Here is an 11,735-nt window from a genome sequence, read left to right on the forward strand (position 1 = left end):
ATTATATTTAAGCAAATTCAGAACACAGAATAAAGCAGAAAAATTGAAACATCAAATTATGAACATCCTCTGTTACTGCATTAACATTTTTTTTAATGGTAGCACAGCTATGGTGACTTTCTTCTGTAACCGCCACAGTAACTTGCAAGTACTTGCTGTTTGTTTACAAAAGAAAAGCTTTGTTAAAAGGTATGAGAGCAAAAACAAAACAAAAACAAAATCACTTCCTTTCTAAGAGGAAGTGAGGGAAAGAAATTTATGGAGAAGAGTGGGAGAGCACTTTTCTGCTGATCAAGGAATGCAAAAAAATCTATTTTAAAGTCAGTCAAGAAACACAAGATGACAGACAATCCCGAAATAAACTCAGTGAAAACGCCACCCCTCGCTTCTTTAAATATTTATGGCAATTTATCCGGAACAGAAATGGATTCTTGTAAATCAAAACAGTCGGTTCTAGCCTTTTTATTTTAATTTACAACTTCCAGCAGCTAACGTGAGCACAAAGGGACATGGAAAATGCACCTTGCACGATAAAAATTATACTTGTTTTATGTCAAAGGCTGTCCCTTCAGCAACCAAGGCCTTAGGTTCCAGAATGCTCTCCCTGCACCCCTTGCCTCTCTTTCCTCCTTTAAGACTCTTTAAAACCCACTTCTTTGCCTGTGCATTTGATCATCTAATCAAATATCTTCTATTTATTAGTCGCAAGTAGGCTTACATCAACATTGTGATGAAGTTACTTTGAAAGTCCCTTAGTTGCCACACTCCAGCATCTACTCGGGTACACTGAGGGAGAATTTAGCATGGCCAATGCACCTAACTTCTTATGCAGCTCAGTGCCATATTTTGTTTTATAACATTCCTGTGAAGCACCCTGAGATGTTTCATTACCAAGGTTACATTAAAGGTGCTATATAAATGCATGTTATTTTTCATCCACTCTTTTCCGCTGCTCCCCCAAAAGTGCTGACTCAAAAATGTGGATTTCAGCAATCCATCACTGCTAAGTAGAATTCCTCCACGGGAGCTGAATTAGTGAACATCAGTTTATTCAACACTGGAAGGCATAACAAGTTTGACTGTGTCCTGAACGACACATGTGAACCCCACTGCTGCTCTTCATGCCAACCAGAGTGTTAAAACAAATTATAACACCCTTACCGAGGCTGAATAACTCAGAGCGAAATTGAACACAAAATTTTCCAGATTCGAATAGCTCAGTTCCAAACCAGATGATGCATTTGTCAACTGAGTTGAAGGAGACATTTAAATCTTGGGAATATCCATCAAGGTTTGGCACAGTGGCACGGCAGTTAGCACTGCTACGTCAGTGCCAAGGGTTCAATTCCAGCCTTGGGTGGCTGTGTGGAGTTTATACATTCTCCCCTTGTCTGCAAGGGTATCTTCCAGGTGCTCCTACTTCCCCTCAATTCAAATATGCGCAGTTTATGTGGACTGGCAATGCTGAACTGCCCCTTAGCCACAATGTGTAAATTCGAGGGATTGGCGGGTAAATACGTGGGATTACGGGGATAAGGCCTAGGTAAGATAAAAGGGTGGGTTGATGCAAAGCTGATGGGCCGAATGGCCTGCTTCTGCGCTATAGGGATTATGTAATTCAAATTGACGCTATTCTCTATCAGATCTGCAATACATGCCTCTTCAGAAATGGCACCACATGCAACAATACCTTTTCATCAAAATAGCCTGCTGTCTCAAATCACTTTTTTTTTAGTATTCACTTATCATCGGCAGATTGCAATTTATTTCCCCACATTTTCTTTTGCAGCAATAAATTAACCTTCCAAAAACAATCCTCTCAATTAAACATTCGTAAACTGAACACACTCACATGGTAGTCAGTCCCATTGTACTTTTAGCATAATATCGAGAACAGCTACTTAGCTTTTCTTAAAAAAAACTTATTCCATCAATCAGTTCCTTTATTGTTAGTAATTTAAATTCCCTTTATGCACCGTTTTTGTGTACTGTTCTTTTTCATCTCGATTTGCAGAGTACTTTGTAACACCCCTTTCCTGTTTTTGGTTTGTTGCGGTACGGTTTACATAAATACTTTCACTCTTAGTCCCCGCTGTTCACCGTCATTTGACGAGGCATCACTGAACTCTACATTGGGCCAACAATTCAGCTCTGACAAATTGGTTTTATTTATTTTAATACAGTATTTTAACTTTTTTCTGCCATTGATTATCCCGTTAATGTTTAAAATATGCATCACATCAGAGATAAATTATTACATACAAACGACATTAGACTTTTTGGTCCTTCTCATCCTTCCGAGGGAAACAATTCTCAAAAGCAATTCGAATTTTAGATAGCTTTCAATTTTGTTTATTTGCGATTATATAACACTCTCGCGAATTAAACCCCAATTTCGGATCAATAATTTAACCCATAAATGCGTTTCACGGCTACTCCTCCATTTCCCTACATTTTATTTCAGATCTACCTTTAACTATTATCTCTTAGCTGCACATTTTTAATTCCCCCTACAGTCACTCATTTAAAAAGCTTGTGGGAGGGACAGCGACATGGGCTGGAGAAAATCATAAAACACATGCACACAAATAAATGGAGCAAGCGATCAGTCTGATAAATTCGCTGCATTCAAGATGGGGTTTAGTTTAGTTAGGAGATATCCCCGAGTTACAACAATCCAATCGCTCAGATCCTAGATATATTGATACCGGCAAAGATAAACATTTGCGATTTTACACATCTGAGATTCTCTGACCTGTTCGCTTTGCTCCATGTTGCCGAAACCCCACAGCCTCTCATTTTACAGACCGTGTGCTATTCCTCATCCTCGCTATTCGCTTTTAGCTAGGGGAGTGGACTGGGTCAGGATGAGTTCGGTCTCAGGCAGCCCAGTCGCACCAGGGGATTGAAGGGAATAAAGGGGCGGGGGTCTGTCGCCGCATTAAAACTGCTCAACCGGTCTCTTGTTTCTCAGTGACTCAATGGGAGATCGTCCTGACCTCAATTAGACCTGATGTGGGTATCAGACTTTTTACTCAATTAGACCCTCAGACCAGGAGGAGGTGATCTGACATTCGGATTAAAACGCTTCCATCACAGCGTTTTATTTAATTTTAATAATTGTCTCCATCTTGTTCGCAGGCGTTAGACTGCGTCAAAACCCGGGAGTGGTTGGTAGCTGGGACCGAGCAGGGATGCTTGGTCAGTGGGTTGCAGCATTTCCCCCGGTCAAGACAGTGTGGCCATAATTACAGGTCAGGAGTAGAGAGAGAGAGATGGTGGGCAGCTCACCTCCTGCTCGTTCTCCCCCGGCTCGGCTGAAACCCCGATCTCAGTTGGCAGTTCCACCAGGTCGGTCACTCTGATCAGCCCGTCGTGCAGGAAAAGCGTCTCCTCTTTCACCGAGAGCCACTGGGCCGAGTCGGCCGCAGCTGCGGCCGCCGCTGCAGCCGCAGCCGCCATGGCTCCCGAGGGCCGTCGCCAACACACGGACAGCGCGCTGCCGCCTCACGCCGCCGCCATTGCAAGGCCGCCGCCGCCGCTCTCTTCAGCCCCTCAGCCGGGAAATGTTGATAACGGAGAGGGGGGGGGGGTGGGGGAGAAGAAACCCCGGCAACCAGAGGGAGGGGTTGGGGGGGTGGGAGTGGAAGGGGAGGGAGGGAAGCGGGCGGGGCAGGGGTGGGGGGGAGCTTAAACACCGTCAACCCCTCCGAGGAAAAACTGCCGAGAGAGCGGGGGAGGAGAGGGGTGCAGGCGGCCGCTGGCACGGCGCTGGGTCTTGGCGCCTCACTTAGTGACTGTCAGAGCGGCAGCGCGCTCACACTGACGCCATATTGGAGAGATAAGGGACAGTCCCCAAAATGCACCGCGTCACACACGGCGCCGCGCACAGGCCGCAATCCACCAGCAGGGGGCAGCGGCCAGCCAGGGCTCTTCCACCAGGGTGGGCATCACCAGTCCCATTCACCAAGGATGGAGGGGGGCTGGGATTTATGATGGACAGGGCTCCGCTTGGAAAATCTATCCAGTGTTGTGGCCACCAAGGGAAATCCATGGGCATACCGAGAGACAGTAAAAAGTCTGACAACACCAGGTTTTAGTCCAACCGATTTATTTGATAATAGACTCACAAGCTTTCGGGGTTACCCCCTTCGTCAGGTGAATGGAGCGTTCTCTCCATTCGCCTGACGAAGGGACTAACCCTGAAAGCTTGTGAGTCTATTATCAAATAAATAGGTTGGACTAAAACCTGGTGTTGTCAGACTTTTTACTGTGTTTACGCCAGTCCAACGCTGGCATACCCACATCATGACTACCGAGAGAACACAGTTAGAAGTCTCACAACACACTCACCTGACGAAGGAGCTGCGTTCCGAAAGGGCGTGGCGTTTGTTATCAAATAAACCTGTTGGACTTTAACCTGGTGTTGTGAGACTTCTTACTGTGTTTACCCCAGTCCAACACCGGCATCTCCACATCATGACATACCAAGAGAAACCACACACTCGCGTGACTAGTTCACTGACTACATAAGAAGGACATTTCCCCTCCCCCCACAAGCCACAAATATTATAAAATGGACAAATCCATGAGGAGATGTAGTGATGGGATACCCCATTGAACAACGGAACCAAGAGTTTGAAGTTTGTTTATTAGTGTCAAAAATAGGCTTACATTAACACTGCAGTGATGTTACTGCGAAAATCTCCCAGTCGCCACACTCCAGTGCCTGTTCGGAGAATTCAGCATAGCCAATGCACCTAACCAGCGCGTCTTTCAGACTGTGGGAGGAAACTGGAAACCCATGCAGACACAGGGAGAATTTGCAGGCTCTGCATAGACAATCACACCAGTCGGGAATCAAATCCGGGTCCTTGGCACTGTGACGCACAGTAAGAAGTCTCACAACACCAGGTTAAAGTCCAACAGGTTTATTTGACAGCACAAGTTTTCAGAGTCTCAAGCTCCTTCATCATGTAGTGAGGACTTGTATTCACATAGAAGGGCATATAAAGATACAAACTCAATTTACAAGATAATGGTTGGAATGTGAATCTTTACAGGTAATCAAGTTTTAAAGATACAGACAATGTGAGTGGAGAGAGGGCCAAGCACAGGATAAAGAGGTGTGTATTGTCTCCAGCCAGGAGAGTTAGTGAGATTTTGCAAGCCCAGGCAAGTCGTGGGGGTTACAGATAGTGTGACATGAACCCAAGATCCCGGTTGAGACCGTCCTCATGTGTTTGCAGAACTCTCCATTCACCTGATGAAGGGGCAAACCCCGAAAGCTTGCGAGTTTACTATCAAATAAATTGGTTGGACTTAAACCTGGTGTTGTCAGACTTCTTACTAGTTTGCTGTGGACAATAATCTGTTTGAGGTTGTGTGGTTGTTTGAAGGCAAGAAGTGGGGGTTTGGGGATGGCGTTGGCGACATGTTCGTCTTGATCGATGACATGTTGAAGGCCCCGGAAAAGATGTCGTAGCTTCTCCGCTCTGGGGAAGTACTGGATGATGAAGGGTACTCTGTCCACCATGTCCCATGTTTGTCTTCTGAGGATTGTGAGGCAGCAATGCTAACCAAGTAAGGTTGCACAGCAGCAGGATTATTAAGCTGGGAGTGGGATTTATGATGGGCAGGACTCCACATGGAAAATCTATCGAGTGTTGTAGCAACTAAGGGAAAGCCATGAGCAGCAGCCATGCTGAGAGAAAACACACATTTGCGCGACTATTCACTGGCTGCGTAAGAAGGACATTTTCCCCCCAGGCCATAAATACAATCAGACAAAGGAATCCATGAGGATATGCACTGATGAAGTACCCCATTAAACAACTGCACCAAGAGGACAAACCATCAGGCGAACCACATAGAAGAGTTGGGATATCAAAGTTGAGAAGTATTTATAAAGAAAAATGGAAAAAAGAGGAATCCATGGGGAAGGAGTGTGTGTATATAGATATAGATATTAGACGACCAATTCCACCCCTCCCCCCAGGATCAATGCCAGGAATATGCAACACTGGAAGCAATAGCAGGAATATATCCCAGTGTAAGCAATACAGGTAAATCACTGCCATGGACATGTATTAATATGCCCCAGTTGGGACATAGCAGCTATCTCCAAAACTGGGCCAACAACAGAATATTGACAAATAGCAAGGAATACATAAATTGCCACAATGGCAGGGATACACACTCACAGACAAAAGGTGGAATAAACTTGGGGAAGTAGGAATATAGCCAGCGAATAATATGAGGAACATGCATTATAGAGGAAGTAATAATAGGCATGTACAACACTATTAATAGTGGGAATACAGCATTGAAGAAAACAGAAGGACATATTCCATTAGGGACACAAGAGCACAACTAATTGAAGCAGGAGTAGGCTAAATGGCCCTTCAAGCCTGCTCTGCCATTGGGATAGCCAATCTTGGGTTTCAACTTCACTTTCCTGCCCACTCTTTATTTTCCTTAATTCCATAAAAAATCAAAAATCTGTCCACCCAAGCCTTAAATATATTCAATGTGGAGCGTCCAGAACCTTCTGGGGTAGAACATTCCGAAGATTCACAACCCTTTGACTGAAGTAATTTATCCTAAATGATCAGCTTATCCTGAGACTATGCCCCTGTGTTTTAGATTCCCTGAGCAGCAGAAACAATCCCTGAGCATCTACCCCATCAAACTCCTTCAGAATCTTTTATGTTTCAATGTCTCTCAAACTCCAAAGGATATAGGCCCAACTTACTCAACCTCTCAGCAATGGACAAGCCCCTCATCACACAGATCAATTTAGTGAATTTTTACTGTACCATTTTCCTTGCAAGTATATCCTTTCTTAAATATGCAGACCAAAACTGCACACGGTAACCAAAATTGCATACAGTACAAAAGGGGGAATAGAACCAATAGGAAAAATTGTTAGGTTATTCGTAGGTAAATCTTAAGAGGTAATAGGAAATTACTAAGTGGAGGGAAAGATGCATTGCAATTGGAGGATAGGAAGATTCAGTGGAAGACCAATGGATAATATGTAAAGGGAGAATATAATGCGTAAGAATAAGGGGCTAACCAAAACAATAAGAAAAATCTGCAATTATTAATAAAACATAGGGAAATGTAATGCATTGCACTATAGGCTCAATGAGGGATAATATCTTATGTCACACAAAGCTATGGGAATACACCAAGGAAGGAATAGAAAATATAACATCAAGAGGAAAGGAAACATGTTTCAGGGACAATAGGGAAAAATTCGCTGGAAGTAATTGGGATACATCTCACAAGGCAATTAAAATGAGAGTTGTAAGGATCAAAGAACAAACTGGACAAAGAGAACATAATGTGGATCAGAGGTAACAAACACACAGAGAAATGGGAGATATGCCACAGTGGACAATGATGTCAGAGGATGGTAGTGTTAGGATGCTGGTCACTGAAAGTGTCTGAGTAAAATACAGCAGTACTATTTACATGGAATAAAATGAATAACAAGCAATTGTACTGTGAGAATGGGAACACAGAGAGCGATGTTGTTAGTTTACAATGCATGCTGCCTATCTTAATTCAAAATCATTAAACTCACATTATCCGATCATTCAAAATGTTAACACTACATTCACACTTTGCTGTGTCATTCTGAACTATTAGGTAATCCATGAATTTTTAGTGCAAAAATGACTAAATTAACAGAAATAGACTGTACATATGGTATGCATGTGCAAGCACAGATTCATTTCTCTATAATTATGTTTTAGACCTTCATAACTCATCTGTCAAATCAACATTATATATGCAAGGGTGGTATCACAGTACACTTTTGTTCCCAATTTATGTAATCCCAAATGGTAATTCACATTAATTTTATTGTATTAATGTATCATATCTCAGTTCACAAAATACTGCTCAAGAATTTCAGAATATCATATAATAAAGATGGAATTTTACTTACTTAATAGCTTTGGTAATACATGACAATGCACGCTAGTTGCTACAAAACAACAGGGCAGATTAAATTTTCATTTTAGCCACCTGGATATTAAGTATTATCTTGGTAGAGTGTAAAAAAAAGGCAGTGAGAATCAATATTCTTAATAGAATTGGTCTGAATTTTCTCCCATTGAAATTCAATATTCTAGCAATCCGTTATCTAACTTTCCAAGACTCATTCAGCATTTTCAGTTCTCATAGTTTATAGTGCTCCCTGCTTCCTTTTACCCCATCCATCCCAATTTTTAAAAATTCCTCAAGTCCCTTTGTCCTTTCAACCTCCAAATAAATGCAGCAACCTTATTGTCCTGAAGATTCTCAAGCCTCAGACCCTTCCTCTACAGTGCATCCAGGCCTTGAGTGGTTCAGATTTCAGCCCTTCCACTTGAATGCTGCCGAATTTTATCAACCCCAAGCTCAGATACGTGTCACACTGTGTTCTTGGACCTTACCATCCCTGCATCCAATAATTACACTCAGCTCCAACTTTCCTGGCGTGTTCTTCCAGGTTGTAGTCTCCTCCGCATTGTTCTACCCAGTCCAGCCCAATTCCTTCACCCTCCTATCCCCTTTTAGCCTGTCTTTTTGGCTCAATCTTCAATTTTGTCTTCAAAAGAAGCTATCTTCAAAAGCATGTGGGCATTTGGAGCTTATGTGTTCTGCATGTCACATCTTGAAAGATATACTTTGAGGCAGCATGTTTTTGTATCAGGAAATAAAAAAAGTTGACTTGTTCAAAAAAGCCTGCCCTACCCCAAGAAACTAAAAAACATTGGCATATTTAAAGGGGGATATAAATTCTCTTTTAGCCTGAGTCCAGATTTCTCATCAAGCATTATAATTTTTTATTATGTCAGTATCTCTTTGTAAATTACTTTACTTGTAAATTGGCCAGAATAGTAATGTATCCTATAATGTATATTGCCTGTATAAATTTTCAGCATTATAAATGCATTATGTAACCTATATATTTCTCAGTTTACAACTTACTCTGCTCAGGTGGCTACGCTTGGAGAATGACAAAGTGATTTCAGTTTATAATTAACACAGCCTGCTATGGAAACAATTGGCAAGCAATTCAAGTGTGGAAAGGTATTAGGAGAAAAGTACAACCTGTAAGATTTTTAAAACTGATGTTCCTTAATTGGGTGAACACAAAAGCAAAAGTCTAGTTGTAGCATTAAATCAAGTCTTAAATTCTGTAAATCAACCTGATCATGTCATAAACATGACCAAATTAAGTTGTAACTTTATTTCCCTTTACACTCTTTTTCCCTTGTCTGTTTTAGTAGTCTTGACTCCCTTGCTAAGCTATGGTTCTACAAGCAGCAGTGTCAGCAGTGTGGCTATTGTACATGTAACATGACAGTGAATAGCAGCACACTAATTGAGTGTGAAGAATATTAATAAGCAACTGGTTCTCACTGATTTTCACATACACACTTAGGCTTTTATACAGTGATCTCAAGCATGAACTGTTGTTGATCTTCCCATTCTCTAACCCAGGGTTTAAAGCCGAATGTTGCAACCAACTGAGATCAATGGACCTATCAGAATTGGGGACTAAACCTGGTGCATGGTTCAAAGCCAAAATGTTCTTTGAGCCTGGCAGTCTGATTTGCCTGTAGTCTGGTAACAGTTGGTCAAGATAGCACATATTTGGCACATTAAGAAGAAAGTTCACAATTAATAACCCACATACTTCTGCTGCCTCTCTTGTTTCCTGCTGAACACCTTTGACACTTGGATTTCTATCTCTCGTCTGCAGCAGTTCAAGAATAGAGTTAGCCACCACCTGCTGAATCAAGTTTGTTGAGGTCTGCATTTCTATACTGGGAGACTCTGAGTTTGCCCCTAGGTTTCTCCTGCACAAATTCTGTGGGGCCTGTTGTGTTCTCCGTAACCACCAGGATCGATGTTGTAAGACATCTGTCCTCAGGGTGGTTGCCTCCCTGTTGTTATGTCAACGTAATGTGTGGAAAAAAATCCCTGGTGATTGGTATGTGCCCTGGATTCTAGAACCCCAGCATTATTTTTAGTCTTGACAGAGTCACGATGACAATAGCATATTGACCAATCACAAGACACCTCTGATGATCCGTGGTCTCATTGCATTGTCACAATAACCTGTATTCAGCTATTGATTTTACAAGTGCTCTCATAAAATTTAACAGTATCAGTTTTGAGGATGATAATTACTTTTTGGCATGTTCTGTTGCAAAACACAAAATGGCAACAATTCTGCTGGGCCAAGCCACTGCCTGGAGTGACAGTGAGTTATGTTGAGCAGAGGGACCAGCTGTCTACAGTGACATAACAAAGCTCGTTTCACTTATACCCTTCTGCTTGATTTATTTAAATTAATTGTACAGAACTCACTTCAGCATTCTGGAGTCTTCCACATGGATGATTTGTTCTTAGCAACACAGCTACAATTTAGTTAGTATAACTAGGGAAGGTGGTGGCATAGTGGACTAGTAATACAGAAACTGAAGATAATGTTCTCGGGACCTGGGTTTAAATCCATGGTGGGATTTGGAATTCAATAAAAGATCTGTTATACCACTGCTTTCCAAATGCTTTGCTGAAATTCTTGATAATGGACTCTAGCAACTTTCCTATGTCTGACATTAGGCTTACTGGTCTATAATTATCTGTTTTCTCTCTACCTTTTGTTTTGAATAGTGGACTTACATTAGCTACCCTTCAATCTGCAGGAACTATGCAAGAGTCAAAGAACTTTGGAAAATGGCCACCAGTGGATCTAATGTTTCTGGAACCACTCCCTTCAGTATTCTGGGATGTAGACTATTAGGCCCTGGAGATTTATCTGCCTTCAATTCCATTAATTTCCACAAAACCATTTCTCTATGAATAGTGATTTCCTTTAGCTCAACACTAAAACCTGTGTTTCTCAGAACTTCTGGTACATTATTCATGTCTTCCCTTGTGAAGACAGAAGCAAAGTACGAAATTAGTTCGTCAGCCAATTCTTCGTTCTCCATTATGAATTCCCCAATTTCTGACTGTAAGGGACTTATATTCATTTTTGGCAATCCTTTTCTCTTTACATACCTATAGAAACTTTTACAGTCAGGTTTTATGTTCCCTGCTAGTTTACTTTCATTTTCTATTATCTGCTTCTTAATCAATCTCTTAGTCAGTCTTTGCTGAATTTTAAACTGCTCCCAATCCTCAGATTTATATCTTTTTCTTGCCAATTTGAATGCTTCTTCTTTGAATCTAATATTATCTCAATTTCCCTTGTAAGCCTGGTTTGGTTACTGTTCCCTTCTCACTCCCGTGCCAAATAGGAATAAAGAACTTTTGGAGTTCACTTATTCATCTTTTAAATGCCTGCCATTGCCTATCCTTCCTTTCAGTAATGTTTCCCAGTCCATCACAGCCAACTCATTCCTCATATCATCACAGTCACCTTTATTGAGATTCAGGACCCTGGTCTTAAAATCAACTACCTCACTATCCACCTTGGTAAAAAATTCTGTCATATTATGATCACTCATCCCAAGGGTTCACTCACAACTAGATTGCCCACTAATTCTTTCTCATTTCACAATAGCCACTCCAAGATGGCCTGTTCCTTTGTTGGTTCTTCAATGTATTGGTTTAGAAAACTATCCCATCCATATACACTACAGAAATTCCTCCTCCGTTGTACTGTGACTAATTTGACTCAGTCAATCTATATACAGATTAAAGTCACTCATAATCACAAATAT

At 41.7% G+C, this 11,735-nt stretch overlaps 1 protein-coding gene across 5 annotated transcripts in view; it reads right to left on the reverse strand.

The window, feature by feature from the left end:
* The window catches only part of hectd4 (HECT domain E3 ubiquitin protein ligase 4), a 268,508-nt gene extending 264,933 nt beyond the window's left edge, over positions 1-3,575 (reverse strand). For 4 of the 5 annotated variants that reach the window (XM_080208163.1, XM_080208164.1, XM_080208165.1 and 1 more), the window contains exon 1: positions 3,292-3,575. In XM_080208163.1, the coding sequence (XP_080064289.1) occupies positions 3,292-3,462 (171 nt within the window). In that variant the 5' untranslated portion in view covers positions 3,463-3,575. Of the gene's footprint in view, positions 1-2,755; positions 2,813-3,291 lie in introns of those variants that run through there. The other variant, XM_080208166.1, reaches the window with a different exon arrangement.
* Positions 3,576-11,735: the final 8,160 nt, after the last annotated feature.

The sequence above is a fragment of the Carcharhinus amblyrhynchos genome, chromosome 20 (assembly GCF_965287045.1).
Source record: "Carcharhinus amblyrhynchos chromosome 20, sCarAmb.v2.hapA, whole genome shotgun sequence".
Lineage (NCBI taxonomy): Eukaryota > Metazoa > Chordata > Chondrichthyes > Carcharhiniformes > Carcharhinidae > Carcharhinus > Carcharhinus amblyrhynchos.